The 19648-nt window shown below is 49.4% G+C and overlaps 1 protein-coding gene across 12 annotated transcripts in view; it reads left to right on the forward strand.

Moving 5' to 3' along the window:
- Nucleotides 1–19648, forward strand: part of GLT1D1 (glycosyltransferase 1 domain containing 1) — a 247177-nt gene that overhangs the window by 26535 nt on the left and 200994 nt on the right. For 3 of the 12 annotated variants that reach the window (XM_034934840.4, XM_034934841.4, XM_034934838.4), the window contains exon 1: nt 368–541. The exons of 1 other annotated variant lie outside the window; for it this stretch is intronic. In XM_034934840.4, the coding sequence (XP_034790731.2) occupies nt 474–541 (68 nt within the window). In that variant the 5' untranslated portion in view covers nt 368–473. Of the gene's footprint in view, nt 1–356; nt 542–19648 lie in introns of those variants that run through there. 8 more of the 12 variants (XM_063593219.1, XM_055096364.2, XM_055096365.2 and 5 more) reach the window with 8 other exon arrangements.

The following is a 19648-nucleotide window of genomic DNA, read 5'->3' on the forward strand; positions in this document are numbered from 1 at the left end:
GGAAGGGACTGTGGTCACCGCTGGTCCTGGTCCCCGTGGGAGGTACCGTGGTCACCGCTGGTCCTGGTCCCCGTGAGAATGGTCTGTGGTCACCGCTGCCTGTTCCCTGTGGAAGGGAACGTGGTCACTGCTGGTCCTAGTCCTCTTGGGAGGGACTGTGGTCGCCGCTGGTCCTGGTCCAGGTGGGAACGGACCGCGGCTACCCTGGTGATGGACCCCACGGGGCACACCCGCGCCACCCCGCACCCAGGGCTCGCGTCGCCCGAGACCCCCGGTTCCCGTCCCCCTCCCCGCCTGGCGCCGGAACCTGCGAGCTCGGGCGCGGCCTCGGGGAGGGGCGGGCGCGGCCTCCCGGAGGGGCGGGCGGGACAGACCCAGCCGCCCCGGCTCCCCCCGCCGTCCGCGTCTGCGCCGGCCCCGGGGCCTGGTCGGCGGCGGCGGGGCCGGTCGATGGCCCGGGCGGCGGCGGCGGCATGCGGCTCCTGTTCCTGGCGGTGCTGCGGCCACACACCGGCAACGCGGTCACGGCCCAGCGCGTTCGGTAGGTGCAGGGCGCCGGGGCCTACGAAGCCGGGGCCGGGGGCCGGGGGCCGGGGGCCGGGGGGCGGGGACGCGGGACTCGGGGACGCGGGGCGCTCAGCCAGGCCCCCTCCAGCCGCGCCGGGGCCGTCCCGAGCCGCGCGCACAAACGGATGGGCCGGTGCCGCCTGCCGGGCGCGCGGGGGTCGGTGCCTTCTGCGTGGCGCGCGTGTCCCCGGGTCTCCGTGCGGCCGGCGCATTGGCCTCGCGCTCTCCGGAGGGGACTGAGCAGGTGAACAGGCCCGGAGCCTCTCGTGGAGGGGCCCGGGAAGGCCTCGCTGCAGAAGCAGGATGGGAGCGGGATCCGCAGGGATGCGCAGCGGGGTCCGCGGAGCTCCCGGCGGGGGCGCGTTTCCAGGCCGGGGACCGCGGTGCCAGCCCTGCCCTCGCGGATCGGGTCTCGGCTGTGTGCCGGCGTCCGGGGTCCTGTCCCCGAAGTCCCTTTCCCACCTCCCCTCTGCCCTCTCTATTCTCGTCTTCCTGGCTGGTTAGCTCCTTCACACTCATCTTTTTCTGCCTTTGTCTTATTTGTTTACTTGTTGGTCTGTGTTCTGGTCGCTGGAACGCAAGCCCGGCGGGGGCCCGGGGAGGGGCTGCCGCGTTAATCCCGCCGCCTCCCAGCCGCACAGCGGGCGCTCGGCCTGTATTAGCCGGATAAACATATTCCTTGAGGCGAAGCCTGGGAAGTGCCAGGATTAGAGCCTGCAGCTTAACAGAAGCCGTGTGTGTGTGTGTGTGTGTGTGTGTGTGTGTGTGTGTGTGTGTGTGTAAAAGCGGACTTGCTTCATGAAATTTCCCGATTTACTTCCCTTCTGTGGGCCTGTTTCCTCATCAATTTATTTTTTTGAAATAGAGTCTCGCTGTGTCACCCAGGCTGGAGTGCAGTGGCGCGATCTGGGCTCACTGCAACCTCCGCCTCCCGGATTCAAGCATTCTCCTGCCTCAGCCTCCCAAGTAGTTGGGATTACAGGTGTGCACCACCACGCCCGGCTGATTTTTGTATTTTTAATAGAGACAGGGTTTCACCATGTTGGCCAGGTTGGTCTCGAACTCCTGCCCTCAGGTGATCCGCCTGCCTCGGCCTCCCACAGTGCTGGGTTTACAGGTATGAGCCACTGTGCCCGGCCTCCTCATCATTAAAATGAGCAATTGAGACTCCACCAACACTTTCATGTCCCTTTCAGCTAATTTCTCCTAAAGATCATAAGCAGAAATGACCCAGAGAGGATCCATCAGTTTTCTGAAATTTGCTGGAAAATTTACACTCAGGTTTCATGGCGCAGGTTTCTATTAAATAGGTCAGTGATGCTCCGCTTGGGTTTAGCAGTGAGGAGCCCTTTGTGTTCCTGGCTCTGTTGGATGAACCAGCATCCCAGTATGGGAGAGGAATGAAGGAGGTGATTTCACATAGGGATTAGTGCTATTAAGAAAGCAAAACTAGGAGGCTGAGGCAGGAGAATCGCTTGAACCTGGGAGGCAGCGGTTGCAGTGAGCCAATTGATCCGGGATCACTCCACTGTACTCTAGCCTGGGCGACAGAGCCAGACTCCATCTAAAAACAAACAAACAAAAAACAAAACAAAACAACAACAACAAAAAAACAAAAAACCTAGGGCAGGCAGTCATGGCGGCTCAAGCCTGTAATCCCAGCACTTTGGGAGGCTGAGATGGGAGGATTGCTTGAGCCCAGGGGTTAAAGACCAGCATGGGCAACATGGTGAAACCCTCATCTCTACAAAAAAATAATTTAAAAATTAGCTGGTGTGGTGTGTGCATGCCTGTGGTCCCAGCTACTCAGGAGGCTGAGGCGGGAGGATCACTTGAGCCCAGGAGGTTGAGGCTGCAGCAAAGTGACATTGCACCACTGAATTCCAGCCTGGGTGGCAGATCAAAACTCTAAAAAATAAAACAAAACTGTTAACGGAAAGAGGTCCTGATCCAGAACCCGATAAAGGGTTCTTGGATCTTGCACAAGAAAGAATTCAGGGCGAGTCCTTAAAGTGAAAGCAAGTTTATTAAGAAAGTAAAAAAATAAAAGAATGGCTACTCCATAGACAGAGAAGCCCCTAGGGCTGCTGGTTGCCTTTTTTTTTTTTTTTTTTTTTTTGAGACAGAGCTTCATTCTTTCGCCCAGGCTGGAGTGCAATGGCGGGGTCTCAGCTCACTGCAACCTCCGCCCCCCGGGTTCCAGCGATTCTCCTGCCTTAGCTTCTGGAGTAGCTGGGATTACAGGCGCCTGCCACCACACCCAGCTGATTTTTGTATTTTTAGTAGAGACAGGGTTTCCGCATGTTGGCCAGGCTGGTCTCGAACTCCTGACCTCAGGTGATCCTTTGGTCTTGGCCTCCCAAAGTGCTAGGATTACAGGCATGAGCAACTTCGCCTGGCCTTGGTTGCCCATTTTTATGGTTATTTCTTGATGATATGCTAAACAAGGAGTGGATTATTCACTCCTCCCTTTTCCAGACCATATAGGGTAACTTCCTGGCATTTCCATGCATTTGTAAACTGTCATGGTGCCGATGGGAGTGTAGCAGTGAGGACAGCCAGAGGTCGCTCTCGTTGCCATCTTGGTTTTGGTCGGTCTTGGCTGGCTTCTTTACTGCACCCTGTTTTATCAGCAAGGTCTTTATCACCTTGTATCTTGTGCCGACCTCCTATCTCATTCTGTGACTTAGAATGCCTTAACCATCTGCGATTGCAGCCCAGTAGGTCTTAACCTCATTTACCCAGCCCTTATTCAAGACTGAGTTACTCTGGTTCAAACGCCTCTGACAAAACTAGATAAAGTGATTGAGAGGCATGATGATGGCTGAGATGCTTTAGAGAATGTGGTCCGGGAGGCTGTCTCAGGAGATGACACTGAAGCTAAGACCGAAAAGAGGCTGTCACTGAGATCTGGAGGGATGGTCCCAGGAAGGAATAATGGTGAGAACACAGGTCCTGAGCTGTGTGAGAAGCAGAAAGGCAGCCAGGGTCACTGGACTATAGAGAGTTTGGGGCCAGTCCTAGCAAATGAGTCAGAGAGAGAGGCCAAATCTGGCTTGTACATGTGGTGGGGAAAACACTTTGTGCTTAAGAAGTAATTACCACTAAAAAAAACAAGAAAACAAAAAAAGATGGTGAAACCCCATCTCTGCTAAAAATAAAAAAATTAGCCAGCTGTGGTGGCACAGACCTGTAATCCCAGCTTCTCGGGAGGCAGAGGCTCAAGAATCGCTTGAACCTGCAAGGCGGAGGTTGCATGAGCCAAGATGGCGCCACTGCACAACAGCCTGGGAGACAGAGCAAGACTCCGTTTCAAAAAAAGAAAAGAAAATCAAAAACAATGTTGAGTGACCGAAGAACCTGAACGGGCACAGAGTTAGAAGCTTCAGGCAAAAAGGAAATACTACCTGTTATTTAATATTTTGCTCCTAACGAGCTGTAAACCCACATCTTCCAAGGGCCCAAACTCACACCCACCCACAAGCTCACGTTACTTTTGTCCCAACTCAGAGGTGAATTAATAGAAAAAGTAACTGTGTTAGCTGCCGTCCTGAGATTCACTCCCCCATCATTCTGTTGGTGGTGCACTTTTGAAATTGCCTGTCTTGCTAGGCCTTGGGGCTACAAAGGGGAAGGAGGCAGGCAGGGTTTATACAGAAGGTTGACTTCAGCTAAACTGGAGTGGAGGGCCATTTAGTCACTTTGTTCTTTCTTTTCCCGGCTGTGCAGAAGCAGAATAAAGGCTGCAATTCATGCTTTGATGTTTATTCAGACCAGGCGTTTGTTGTCCTTCACCTCAGGAAGGATTGCTGGGGGAAGAAAAAGAAAAAAGCAGAAGTTGCTTGAAGACATCTTCTGCCTTGTGAAAGCTTAGGCTCCTTGAGGAAATGATGCTGGTGTCCTGGACGGGCGGGGAGGGAGGTTCCCTTGGTGACTGAGAGTCCCTGTGGGCTAATCAGCAGTGAGCAGTGAGGACTGGATGTTCTCCTCCAAAATCTCTGCCAAAGACCCCGGAGACCACCCTCAACTGACCCTGGACACTTGGTGAAGGAGTTCCCCAAATACGTAAATCTGGAGTTCCCATCAGCCTGGCAGAATAGGAGGTCAGAATTAGGTAAGACCGAATTTAAAGAAAAAAAGAAGGGGTTCTATTCTTACACAAGTTGGTCATTGTAAATCAACACCCCATCTATAAGTAATGGTGCTAAATCCTCATGAATGTATTGGCCTGGGAAGCACAGAATCCTCTGGGGACATATAGGTGGGGACCGATCCCAGATCAGAGGTCAGGGAAAGCCTTCTCGTGCCTTCCAAGCCCATTCCCTGCTGAAAAATGGCAAGGTCCAGACCAAGTTTGCTTTGTGGCTCAGTGTTCTTTTTCATAATGAGGATGCCAATATGGGTTGTGAATGGAATTAAAAGAGTTAATACACTTTCAGCGTTTTTAAAGCAGTGTCTGGAACATAGTGAGGACTAAGCTCTGATTTTTTTATCTTGCCCAAATTCCTGTCTAAGGGGTCTGGGAATCATGCCCTACAAACCATAAAATCCCATCAGATGGGTTTTATTTGACACTGTATATCATGACTTACCTTCCAGTCTGACTCTGGCATAACATTATGAGACAAGAAAAAAAACCAAATATTTAACCCCAAAACATGCTTCTGTGCCATATCTTGAAATGGCCCTGCAGAGCCATCCTTTGTGGGAGGAAAATCTGCATCTGTAAAGAATCTCTGCTGGGCCTGGTGGCTCACGTCTGTAATCACAACACTTTGGGAGGCCAAGGCAGGTGGATCACTTGAGGTCAGGCATTGGAGACCATCCTGGCCAACATGGTGAAACCCCGTCTCTACTAAAAATACAAAAATTAGCTGGATGTGGTGGCACACACCTGTAATCCCAGCTACTTGGGTGGCTGAGGAAGGAGAATTGCTTGAACCCAGGAAGCAGAGGTTGCAGTGAGCTGAGATCACACCATTGCACTCCAGCCTGGGCAACAGAGGGGGACTCAGTCTCAAAAAAAAAAAAAAAAAAAAAATCTCCATTAACATAGCTAGATCTTTTTCTTCCATGCCCTCCCAATCCTGAAGAGATTAACTAAAAGTCTAGCACCTTTTAAAGATCTGAAGAGGAAAAATTTGTCATTTGTTGTTTCTAAGGGCAGCCACCGTAAGACTTCAAAGGAACGTTGGTCTCCACAGTCTTTTATCTTAACTTGAACATTTCCTTTCTATGGATCCCAGGTCTTAAGACAAGCCTCAACCAATTGTCAGCCAGAAAATGTTTAAATTGACCTATAGCTTGGAACCGCCCTTCCTCCCCACAACCCCCATGCTTTGAGTTGTCCTGCCTTTCTGAACCAAACCAATGTATTTCTTAAATGTATTTGATTGATGTCTCATGCCTCCCTAAAATGTGTAAAACCAAGCTGTACCTCGACCTCCTTGGGCATATGTTCTCAGGACCTCCTGAGGGCTGGTCACAGGCCATGGTCACTCATATTTGGCTCAGAATAAATCTCTTAATATTTTACAGAGTTTGACTCTTTTCATCAACAACAGTTGTGAGCTATTAATCAGCATAATGGGCCTTAGTTAGCAAGGTGGGAGAACGGAGGGGGAGGCGTCTTAGGCAGAGCGTCAACCAATGGGATGGGAAGAGACCATCTCTTCCAGAACTGAGAGTCACGCAGCCTTCACAGCACAGAATCCTGTAGATCAGCGACTCTCCCTCCGGAGGAGCATGGGGCACAGAGGATGTGCCGAGGAGGGGGAGCCATTTTGCCCCCAGGGTCGTTGGGCAAGGTCTGGAGACATACTTCGCTGTCACCACTAGTGTTGGGGGCTACTGGCATTGAGTGGGACGCCGCTCCACACCCTGTAGTGCACAGGACAGCCCCTCCCCAAGAGTGACCCCGCCCCACCTGTGAACAGGGCTTTGCTGATGAACCCTTCTCTAGGTGGGGTCAGGAGGTGTGGCTGGAGAGGGAGACGGGGCCACGCGACACCTTCAGTTTTGTGCCAAAAACAGGGTGGGGTCAGGAGATGTGGCTGGAGAGGGAGACGGGGCCACGCGACACCTGTGAACAGGGCTTTGCTGATGAACCCTTCTCTAGGTGGGGTCAGGAGATGTGGCTGGAGAGGGAGACGGGGCCACGCGACACCTTCAGTTTTGTGCCAAAAACAGGGTGGGGTCAGGAGATGTGGCTGGAGAGGGAGACGGGGCCACGCGACACCTTCAGTTTTGTGCCAAAAAACAGGATTGCACCATGAAAGGCCATGAGATTTGTGTGTAGTTGAAAATCATGTATGCATTTGGGTTTGGCATATTTAAGAAGTAAAATGAACAGGCCTTGGCAGTTGAGTGTGGGGAATGAAGGAGAGAAAAACCCGTGATTTCCTTCATGATAGAGGGAAAATACTGGGAAAAAAAGACAGGAAAATCTAAAGCTTCTGCTGTCTAGTAGTTTTTTAGAAGATGTAGGTGATAGAATGGAATAATGTGTTTCTTGGGCAAAAAATCTGGGGGATCAATAACTTGAGAATTGATGTTGTATTGTCTGTGTGTCACGTTAAATATTCTTCAGTATAAAGTGTTCAGGGTGTGTAAGTTTCCTTTAAGTATAACCTGTGAGCTGCTAGCGAGTATTCTGAATACCCTAATGTGGCACCTACACTCTAGAGATGTCTCCTAAGCAATGTAACATTAGCAACCCACATCAGAAGATTTGTTCATTAGCATAAAGCATTTCAGAAATTAGGCTGGGCGCGGTGGCTCACGCCTGTAATCCCAACACTTTGGGAGGCCGAGGTGGGCAGATCACCTGAGGTCAGGAGTTCAAGACCAGCCTGGCCAACATGGTAAAACCCCATCTCTACTGAAAATACAAAAATTAGCCAGGCGTGTTGGCTGGCACCTGTAGTCCCAGCTACTCGGGAGGCTGAGGCAGGAGAATCGCTTGAACCCAGGTGGCAGAGGTTGCAGTGAGCCGAGATTGTACCACTGCACTCCAGCCTGGGTGACAGAGTGAGACTCCGTCTCAACAAAAAGAAATTAGTGGTGTCTAAGATATGTGGTTCACTGGGAAGACGACACAGGCTTTTGACCAAGAAGTCAGGGAGCCCTCACCTGCTGGGCAGCCCTTGAGGGGTTGCCAGCTCTATTTGGTCTTGCATCCCTGCCATAACCCTCTGTCATCTGGCTTAACTAGATTGGCTAGTGTGGCTGCCAGTATGGTCCAGTGTGGACTCGATCCTTCGGGCAGGGTGCTTGGAGAACACAGAGAGTTCTGCAGCCCAGCAGAATAGACCGTTTTGTGTGTGCGTGGCTGAATCTGGAGTGAGAGTTCCTCTCATTGTAGGGCACACCCAGTGGTGAGGTTGGAAGGAAGAGGTCAGAAGGGTCCCCACCCCCCTCTGATCCCCTGAGAATGAACATTTGCCAGGAGAGCCAGGCCGTCCTCACGGAACCGGGGAAATTGGTCTAGGTCAGTTTCTAACGGTGAAGTTCAAAATTAAAAGCAGCTCTGGTAAGTGAAAAAATAGAGTCTGACACCTAGAGAACCAAGTTCATGTCACCTGTGGAGGGGGATAAACTGCACAAGGAGTGGATGTAAGAAATATTCACGCCGAGAGTAAGTTGTGGAGTTGTTTCAAAGGGTGCCCCCTGTTATGCTAAAACAGGAGGCTAGTCCTTGGAAACACTGACATCATCTTCTAAAACCAGGGCGACAAACTGCTGCCTGCCCGGGGTGAAACGCAGCCTCCCTGCCAGTTTTGTAAATAAAGTTGTAGTGGCCCCAGCTATACTATTATACGCTTACGTGTTGTTCACATTTCTGCTTTTGCTTCTCAGGGGCAGAATGGAGTAGTTAGAACAGAGGCCCTCTGACCCACAAACCCAAAGGTATTTCCTCTCTGTCTGCTTCCAGGAAAGGCCTTCTGACCCGTGCTCTACATCTTGATATCAGATATCCACTAGATAACTGAGTTGCATGCCTAGGGTATTGTCTGCAGAGCTGCCAAGGGTACTGGGGAAATGCGTGAAGATGGTCTTGGAAAGAGAACAAAATAGAGCATTTGATCTTCCTCGGCCCAGAGCAGGGAAGCCCAAGGGGCAGTTCAGTCCAGCCAGGAGTGTGTTGACATCAGAATGATGGCAAATGTTGTCACACTCATAGCTGGACTTGGTGCAGCGGGGTGGTGACTGTGTGTTTGTTGTGTTTTTCCATCTGGAACGGAGAGTGCAAAGGTGTGTTTGTCGGAATGGGAAGCATTTTAGATAATGGGGGCAGATTGGAGCACTACAGGACGCGGACCAGAAAGGAGAGAAAGCGAAGGAAGAAATGCAAACATCCTTTGCATCCAAGGCAGTACTTTCCCTTCCAGGCCCGGCTACTTTCTGGCCGCATCATTCTGAATTCTCTGTGTCAAGCATTTGGGAAGAAAAAAAAAAGTATGAGGAAAAGTTTTCAGGTTTTCTAGATTTTCTTTTGAGGAGTCAAAGGAAAGTGTGAATGCAGATGAAGTTCAGACAAGGAGGCTATTTTATTTTTTCTACCTTCCTTTGTTTTGTTTGTTTTTTGAAGATCTTGTTACTAATTTTTCCACGTTCAAAGATAGCCATTGAGGCCAGCCGCGGTGGCTCACGCCTTTGATCCCAGCATTTTGGGAGGCTGAGGCAGGCAGGTCACTTGAGGTCAGGAGTTTGAGACCAGCCTGGCTAACATGGTGAAACCCTGTCTCTACTAAAAATACAAAAATTAGCTGGGCATAATGGTGCATGCCTGTAATCTCAGCTACTCAGGAGGCTGACACAGGAGAACTGCTTGAGCCTGGGAGGTGGAGGCTGCAATGAGCCAAGATTGCGCCACTGCAGTCCAGCCTGGGTGACAGAGTGAGACTCTGTGTCACACACACACAAAAAAAACCCACAAAGATAGCCATTGAAAGTTGTTGCTGGGCGCTGTGGCTCACTCTTGTAATCCCAACACTTTGGGAGGCTGAGGCAGGCAGATTGCTTGAGTTCCGAAGTTTGAGACCAGCCTGGGCTACATGGTGAAACCCCATCTCTACAAAACATACACAAATTAGCTGAGCATAGTGGTCCCAGCTACTCAGAAGGCTGAGGCAGGAGGATCACTTGAGCCCAGGGAAGTTGAGGCTGCGATGAGCCATGATGGCACCACTGCACTCCAGCCTGGGCGGCAACAGAATGAGACCCTGTATCACACAAAAAAGAAAGTTGTTAATATCTTCATTCAGCAGATATTTTTTGAGCGTCTCCCATGGGCACAGTGCTGTGTAGGCGCTACACACAGAGCCGGCGTCAGCAGTCCCTGTCCTCAGGAGGCAGCCGCTCAACCATAGAGAGCTTGCGCACATCAGCTCGATGCTAAGCATTGTCACTTGGAAGACAAGTCTAGCATTCTAGCATGGAAGACAGACACAAGCACGTAATTACCCAAACATTTGTCTGATTGTGATACGATCAGTGCTATGACAGAGAAGTGTAGGGTGATGACAGAGAGAGGACTCTGAATAGAGCCGACCTAGTTCCAGAGGGCGTAGGGTCCAAGGAAGAGCTTCCCTTTCCCCCTCTGAGGGTTCACTGAAAACCAGCTGAGCAAAGACAGACTCATAGGAGACACGGCACACACCTGTGTTGGTCATAGTTTTACATGACATGGGAGCCTTCAGAATGAAGACCCAGAGACACGAGAGACTGGCCAGTTTATGCTTAGGTTCAACAAGGTACGGACAGCCACATGGGAATAGGATGGGATGAAAAGGGTCTGATCGAACACCGATAGACTGCTTAGGGAGGCCCAGCAAGGCGAGTCTGTCTGGATTCATCTTGGCCCCTCTGTGCAGCCTTCTTTCCTTCTGGTACAAGGCAGACCCGCTCTGGAATGGGGGCTTTGTGACTTACAATCAAACAAGGTAGTTTGGATAATTTATTTATTTATTTTTTGAAATGGAGTTTTGCTCTTGTTGCCCAGGCTGGAGTGCAGTGGCGTGATCTCGGCTCACTGCAACCTCTGCCTCCTGGATTCAAGTGATTCTCCTGCCTCAGCCTCCCAAGTAGCTGGGATTACAGGCATGTGCCACCGCACCCAGCTAATTTGGTATTTTTTTAGTAAATAGAGACGGGGTTTCACCATGTTGGTCAGGCTGGTCTTGAACTCCTGACCTCAGGCGATTCACTCGCCTCGGCCTTCCAAAGTGCTGGGATTACAGGCGTGAGCCACCGCACCTGGCCTGGGATAATTTCTTTATGGTCAGGTTTTACACAGGAAGGCAGGGGAAAGTTAGAGTAATAATTTTGGGTTTCACTGGCTAACGCAGTGAAATCCCGTCTCTACTAAAAATACAAAAAAAGTAGCCACACGTGGTGGCGGGCACCTGCAATCCCAGCTACTCAGGAGGCTGAGGTAGGAGAATGGCGTGAACCCAGGAGGTGGAACTTGCAGTGAACCAATATCGTGCCACTGCACTCCAGCCTGGGCGACAGAGCAAGACTCCATCTCAAAAAAAAAAAAAAAAAGTGTATAGATCTGAATACTATCTGGAAGGACCCTGCGATGCTGTGGCAGCGGGGAGAGAAGAGCACTAGGGGGACTTCCAGGGGCCTGGCTTGTGCCGCTGTGTGCACGGTGGGCACGTCCCTGCACGTGGAATGCTGGCTGATACCAGCTTGGCTGGGGCAGGAGAGTCTTAACATGCTGACTGCGAGGTGCCTGTCAGACGACACACTGTAAGTTTTTGTTGAATTAGGGCAGTTGGAACCCACGGGCACTCCAAGAGGCTTCCGGGCTGAAGATGAGAAGCTGAGTGTGGGATGAAGTTTGCTTAGTCCTGCACTAGGGGTGGGGCAAACTGGGATATAACATGATCAGAAAGGAGACAGGCTGGGAAGGCATAGGGCCCCGGAAATCCAGAAAACTTAGGGAAGCCAAAGAAGAGGAATTTCCCAAGCAGAAGGGCTGGTTAGCGATGCTGGATGTTGCTAACAGGTCCATCTGCTCAAGACGTCAAAGGGGCAATGAGGGTTGGCACCTGAAGGTCCGTGGAGATCTTGTCTGATCTTGTTCCGCAGGAGTAGTGGCAGGTGGAAGCCCAGGAGTGGGCAGGCATGGGAGATGGAGATGGTGAATGTGTGCCACACTTTCATTTCCAGAAGTCCTTTTGCGATGAGCAGGGGAGGAGAGAGTAGAGCCTGACTGGGGGAGGATGCTGGGTTGCTGGGGAAACCTTCTAGGGCTCGGGCATATTTGATGCTGCCTGAATGTGAGTGGGAAGAGGAAACAGGGAGAGGCATGACTGTGGGGTGGTTAACTCGTGAGCTGTTGGGGAGGGGTGAGCTGGAGAAGGAGTGTGGCCTCTGCTGGGACCTCAGGGAGAGGCCCAGAGGCCTGCAGGTGCCAGAGGGGTGGGCATGGTGGGGGGCACTTGACGGTGTGCCTGTCTTGCAGCTGTGACTTTCTCTGTAGAGGAGGCAAGGCCATGAGCTGCTGGTAGCAGGACAGATAAGGACCTCAGAGGCTGGAGGAGAGGGAAGGTGTCACCACCCCAGCCCTCCCTGGGTCATTGCCAAAGCCTCTTAGCTTGTCTCTTTTCACTTTCAACACAGCAGTCAGGCTGAGTCTGGTGAAATGCTCAACCAGATTGCATCTCTTCTCTGCTTCACATCCAACACACACTGAGGCTTCTGCCAGGACCTGCTATCCTCTGCGCTGTGGGCCCCTCAGTGACATACCCTTCCCAGACCCCTGTGATCTCCCAAAGCCCAGCACATCCCACGTCAGGCCCATAGCACCTGCTTTTCTGATATTCTGATATAATACCCACTGATGTTATTTTTTGTTTATTTGAATTTATTTTTAAAATTTACATTGTTACTTTTAGTTTGACAACTAGTAATTGTATATGTTTATGGGATACCATGTGATGTTTTGGACTATGAATACATTGTGGAATGATTATATCATGGTAATGAACATGTCTATCACCTTGAAGACAGTCAGTATTCCGTATCTGTGGGTTCCATGTCTGCAGTTCCAAGCAACTACAGATCAAAATGTTAAAAAAAATATAGAAATAAAAAACAACACAGGCTGGGCCCGGTGGCTCACGCCTGTAATCCCAGCACTTTGGGAGGCCGAATTGGGCAGATCACCTGAGGTCAGGAGTTTGAGATCAGCCTGGCCAAGAAAGCAAAATCCATCTCTATTAAAAATACAAAAATTAGCCAGGCGTGGTGGCATGCGCCTATAATCCCAGCTACTCGGGAGGCGGAGGCAGGAGAATCGCTTGAACCTGGGAGACAGAGGTTTCAGTGAGCCAAGATCGCACCACTGCACGCCAGCCTGGGTGACAGGGCGAGACTCTGCCACGAAAACAAAACAAAACAAAAAAACCCAAAAAACCAAAAACCCCCCCAAAACCCCAAACAATACAGCAGAACAACTATTGAATAGCATTTCCATTGTATTAGGTATTATAAGTAATCTAGAGATGATTTAAAGTATACAGGAGGATGTGTGAAGGTGATATGCAAATGCTGTGCCATTTTATATCTGGGACTTAAGCATCCTTGGATTTTGTTATCCACAGATTCCCAGGGATGATTGTACCTTTTTTTTTTTTTTTTTTTTTGAGACAGAGTCTTGGCTCTGTTGCCCAGGCTGGAGTGCAGTGGTATGATCTTGGCTCACTGCAAGCTCTGCCTGCCGGGTTCATGCCATTCTCTTGCCTCAACCTCCCGAGTAGCTGGGACTACAGGTGCCTGCCACCATGCGTGGCTAATTTTTTATATTTTTTAGTAGCAACCTGGCTTCACCATGTTAGCCAGGATGCTCTCGATCTCCTGACCTCGTGATCCACCCGCCTCAGTCTCCCAAAGTGCTGGGATTACAGGTGTGAGGCACCGTGCCCGGCAATTGTACTTATTATTTTTTGTAGTGAAAACATTTAAAATCTTTTTTTAAGCAATTTTGAAATATACAGTGTGTTATTATTGATGATGGTCACCATGCTGTACTAGCTATTCCTCCTCCTGCCCCCCACCAAGCCCCCCAACAGCCTCTGGGAACCACCATTCTGCTCTCTACTTCTGTGTGCTGGACTTTGTTAGCTCTTCATCTTTTCCCCCACAGTATCCACATGGTTCGCTGCCTCATCACCTTCAGGCTTTTTTTTTTTTTTTTTCTTGAGACCAAGTCTCTCTCTGTCACCCAGGCTGGAGTATAGTGGCACGATCTTAGCTCATTGCAACCTCCACTTCCCTGGTTCAAGCGATTCTCCTGCCTCAGCCTCCTGTGTAGCAGAAATTACAGGCGTGCACCACCACACCTGGCTAATTCTTATATTTTTAGTAGAGACAGGGTTTCACCTTGTTGGCCAGGCTGGTCTTGAACTCCTGACCTCAGGTCATCCACCCAATTCGGCCTCCCAAAGTGCTGGGATTACAGGCATGAGCCACTGCGCCAGGCACCTTCAGGTCACCTTCTTTAGCGGGACCTCCCCTGCCCACCCTTCTCAAATGGCAGCCCCTTCCACCACACACTGTCTCCCTGTCTCCCTGGGGCTGGTGGTTTTCCTCCCGAGCAAAAACCTGCCTCTGACATAGAGGAGATTTGCAATTTTCTGGCTCATTGACCTTTTCCCTGCTCTAGAAAGTTGGCCCTTGGGCGCAGTGGCTCACGCCTGTAATCCCAGCACTTTGGGAGGCCGAGGCGGGCGGATCACCTGAGGTCAGGAGTTTGAGACCAGCCTGACCAACATGGTGAAACCCCGTCTCTACTAAAAATACAAAATTAGCCGGGCGTGGTGGCGCATGCCTGTAATCCCAGGCATGTACGCGGGAGGCTGACACAGGAGAAATGCTTGAACCCGGGAGGCAGAGGTTGCAGTGAGCCGAGATCGCACCATTGCACTCCAGCCTGGGCAACAAGAGTGAAACTCCTTCTCAACAAAAAAACAGAAAAAAAAAAAAAAAAAAGAAAAGAAAAAAAAGAGAGTTGGCACTTGGAGGGCAGGGATTTGTGCATGTTTTGTTCTTTACTGAACCCTCGTTGCCCCAACGGTGCTGGGCATACAGCAGGTGCGCTCGGTCACCGAAAATGCATGAGAGGTTCCGACGCAGTAGTGAGCAACTTGGGATCCCATCTCACAGATCTCCACTTACCCTCTGCCTCGGGGGTCCCCCAGCAGGTGCCAGTGCCTGGGGCTGCCATGGAGAAAGCTGACCTGGAGACTCTCCAGGGCTGGCGTTGTTCCAGATGCTCACACGCTTACTACAGAAAGACTGGGGGACGGGAGTGGTTAAGGTGTTGACAAGAAAGTAATTGAAATGATGGAGCATGGAATCTCCCCAGAACTGGGAGAAAAGCTCGGAGGGACTGTGGGTCCGAGGGGGCAGAGGTCAATGGTCTGGAATTCCGAGGAGGCCAAAGAACTCATAATGGAAGGATTGAGGGGATGAGAGACTGCGATGGATTGTGTATAAACTAACAATAAGGGCGCTAAGCTATTATTGTGGTGTGGCTTAGAGATCTTCAGCCTTGAGTAATTGAATTGAAAGCTAAGTTGAATTGAAAACCCAACCTAAATTGTCTTAGACAATAAAGGGAATGTAATGGCTTTTGCCATAAGAAGGCTGGAGGCAGGGCCTCCTCAGGGTGGTTTTCCAGCAGAGGACAGGGACAGGAGTCCACTTATCTCCGTCTCCTGCATCTGCTTCCCTCTCCTGGCAGAATCTTCTCACCAGCCCCTCCCGGGTCTCCCTGAATCCCAGGTCAGGCCCATGGAGAACCTCTGAGGTTGAGTCTCTGAAAACACGACCCCAGGTCCCAGAATTGAACGTGTAGGGGTGGGTGTGTGGAGAGCCGGATGTTTTGATTGGCATGAGCCTGCAGGAGCACCCTTGGATCTGGAGGTGGGGCTCGTCCTCCTCAAGTAAGTGCCAGGGAGGGTCGAGGTATTAGGAAGGGGCGTGTGGGAACAGACACTGGAGGCAACACCCCGCCCAAAAGCATCACTTGTCCGTGTGGAGAAGGGAAATGGGAAACGCAGGCCTCCGGGAACTTCTGAAGATGTAGAGGAGTAAAAGGTGTTGTGGATCTTGAAGGAGTGAGAAATACCATTAGGGAGGTTGGAATTGGGGAGATTCTCACAGATGTTGAAATGCCTGGCTTCTCTGGGTAGATTGGTGACCTTGTAGCAGTGAGTAGCTCCTCGATCAGCTGGGTGCCGACTGCCAGAGCCAGTGGGGTCTGACCTTGCACTCTCGCCTGGAAGCATAATGTGAGCCCCATGGGTCCTGTCAGATTTTCCAGTAGTCACATTAAACATAGCAAAAAGAAACAGATAAAATCAACTGTAATATTATATTCTCTTTCACTCAACATGTCTAAACATGATTTTGATCTATTTTGTTTGTTTTCTTTCTTTTTTTTGAGATGGAGTCTCGCTCTGTTGCCTAGGCTGGAGTGCAATGGCACGATCTTAGCTCACTGCAACCACCACCTTTCGGATTCAAGTGATTCTCCTGCCTCAGCCTCCCGAGTAGCTGGGATTATAGGCATGCACTACCACGCCCAGCTAATTTTATATTTTTAGTAGAGATGGAGTTTCTCCATGTTGATTAGGCTGGACTCGAACTCCTGACCTTAGTTGATCCGCCCGCCTTGGCCTCCCAGAGTGCTGGGAATACAGGCATGAGCCACCGCACCCAGTCTCGTTTATTTTTTTCTTTGACAGGGTCTCACTCGGTCGTCCAGGCTGGAGTGCAGTGGCACCGTCTTGACTCACTGCAGCCTTGTCTTCCAGGGCTAAAGCCATCCTCCCACCTCAGGTTCCCGAGTAGCTGGGACTACTACAGGCGTGAACCAGCACGCCTGGCTACTTTTTGCATTTTTTGTGGAGACAGGGTCTCGCCATGTTGCCCAGGCTGGTCTCAAACTCCTGGGCTCAACCCATTCACCCGTCTTGGCCTCCTAAAGTGCTGGGATTATAGTTGTGAGTCACCATGCCCAGCCCCATCTATTTTGAAATAAATTATATATTTGAAATATTTATGATATAAATAGAATATTTATAAAACGTATTTGAAATACACATTATAAATATGTGTATACATATAATTTATATATTTACGTATAAGTAGTAATATATATTATACATGTGCATGTGTAACCGAGCTGCGTGTGTCTTTCACACTGAGTGCCTTTCTATTTGGATTAGGCACAGTTTTCGTGCTCGGCTGCCCCAGGTGGCTTTCTTTATCTTACTGGACTATGGGGGCCTGACCCTGCAGATGGGCGTCCCCTCCTGTTCGGTGCAGAGCTCATCCTGTCTTATGATTTCACCATCCTCACCTCCAGTTCATTGAATTTCACCTGATCTCAATTGACATTTGAGTTCAAGACACTTCCTGATCTAGTCACTTTGCCTGTTAGGTGATTGAATTTTTGCAGTCTTTTAAAAAAGAGTTCCTGTGTGTATTCTATTTTTTTTTTTTTTTTTTTTTTTTTTTTTTTTTTTTTTTTGAGGCAGAGTCTTGCTCTGTCATGGCTTACTGCAACCTCTGCGTCCCAGGTTCAAGCAATTCTCCTGCCTCAGCCTCCTGAATAGCTGGCATTACAGGCGTGCACCACCATATCCGGCTACTTTTTGTATTTTTAGTAGAGATGGGGTTTCACCATGTTGGCCAGGCTGGTCTCAAACTCCTGACCTCATGTGATCCACCTGCCTCAGCCCGTTGGGATTACAGTCACTCCAGCCTGGGCGACAGAGTGAGACTCCATCTCAAAAAGTAAATAAATTTGCACTACAGCAAATATTTTTGAGACTGTCTCAAAAAAACAACAACAAAAAAGCAAAACCAAAACACAGAAATGACCAAATTCTACTGTACACTCAAGTAAAGAGTCTGGCTGCCGGCCGGGGAGCCACAGAGCGTCTGTGAATCTTGAGTCAGGCACGCACACATAGGCTTCTTCTCTCTGTGGACCTGCCAAGTGCCCAAAATCTCTATGGGAGATGCTTTTGTTTTCAAGAAAGCCTTTTTAAATCAAATCAGAATTATTTGGGAATAATAGGTGCTCAGTGAATTTATTAGTTGAATTGAATTATTACTTGACAGAAGGAGAGAACATAGATCGATTTAAAGGTGTTGCAAGTCAGCCAGAAACAAGGGTACAATTTTAGTTCATGAATAATTTAGATTAGACAAATTTATTTAGAATATTTATGAGATTGCAAAGTTAGTGTCAAAATCCCATTTAAAAATATGCTTAATAGGCTGGGCATGGCGGCACACGCATGTAATCTCAGCACTTTGGGAGGCTGAGGCAGGCGGATCACCTGAGGTTGGGAGTTCGAGACCAGCCTGCCAACATGGTGAAACTCCATCTCTACTAAAAATACAAAAATTAGCTATGTGTGGTGGCGCGTGCCTGTAATCCCAGCTATTCTGGAGGCTGAGACACAAGAATCGCTTGAACCCGTGAGGCAGAGGTTGCAACGAGCTGAGATGATGCCACTGCACTCCAGCCTGGCCCACAGAGCAAGACCCTGTCTCAAAAACAAACAAACAAAAACACCTTAATAAATCAGAAACTACCGATTGTCTCTATGTAACCACCTGCATTCCACGCACTCTGCTGTATCGATTCTGCATAAGTCATGAGTCCCTCAGGAATGGACTCTCCACGTAGAATTCAGCCCCTTTTCCATCTATCAGTGTTTATTTTTGGCTTCTCATTTCTTAGAGCTTTACAAAGAACATAAAATAGCAATTATTCAACCATGGTCAGAAGCATGTTGAATCCTTATTTTTGTGTGATGTATTTTATATTTTTTTAGGCTGAAGCGAGCTGATAGCTTGACTGCTGCAGGCATCTTTCCTGGTTCTGCTGGTCAGTTACCTTCAGCATTTCCAAAGGATAGTAGGTTTGGTGGGGAGAGAAGGAATGTTACTGACCCACAATGACTGGATCAAAATTCGCAGTGAAAATGGTAGGCTCAAGATATACGATGCACTTCAGTAAGTTAAACCAACCTAAGTCTCAAGACCCTAGTTATTCTTTATTTGCACAGTGATGTTGTGACACTTTACATTATGAAAAAGAAACAGAAAGAGAGAGAGAAAAATATCATCCACATATTGCTACAGTGTAGAATCTCACCATATGCCCCAGGGTCAGACGATTTGAACCTCATGTTTCTCTGTGGCTCCCACAGTCCTAGCAACTTGGTCATTTTATGAACACAGTGTTTAAAGGCTCTAGACCTCCCCCCACTTCCTCCTCCTCTGATCTTTGTCCTCCTCTTCTTTGTTTTACTCATGATTTCGTGCAATATTACTCCTAAATGCACACCAGTTAATTCACCTGGTGTTCAGCTGAATAAATAACTATTTCATTGCTGGAATTACAAAAAAAAAAAGGGCTAGGTTGGACTTGAACTTTGTTCTATAGTACTGTCTGGATGATTTAAGAGATTTTCAAGGGTAATTTTTTTTTAATTTATTTTTTATTTTTATTTATTTATTTATTTTTGAGATGGAGTCTCGCTCTGTCGCCCAGGCTGGAGTGCAGTGGCGCAATCTCGGCTCACTGCAGTCTCCGCCTCCCGGGTTCAAGCGATTCTCCTGCCTCAGCCTCCCAAGTAGCTGGGATTACAGGCATATGCCACCATGCCCAGCTAATTTTTTTGTATTTTTAGTAGAGACAGGGTTTCACCATGTTGGTCAGGCTGGTCTCGAACTCCTGATCCGCCTACCTCGGCCTCCCAAAGTGCTGGGATTACAGGCGTGAGCCACCGCGCCTGGCCGATTCAAGGGTACTTTTAAGTGTACTTGATTTTCATGTATGTGCTGATTTTGTAATCAGTGCCCCAAGTAAGATGTGACTCCATCTTCCCTATAAATGCAATGCAGAGAGGTTATAACAGAGAGAGGCTCAAAACAAAATGGGAATTTTGAGAGACTGTGGTGTGTAGGAACTGGGGCTGTCAGGAGAGTTCTCTGGAAGGAGCTGGCACTAGGAAGTGTCATGTCAGCGGCGTGGAGACTC

This window comes from Pan paniscus, chromosome 10 (assembly GCF_029289425.2).
Source record: "Pan paniscus chromosome 10, NHGRI_mPanPan1-v2.0_pri, whole genome shotgun sequence".
Lineage (NCBI taxonomy): Eukaryota > Metazoa > Chordata > Mammalia > Primates > Hominidae > Pan > Pan paniscus.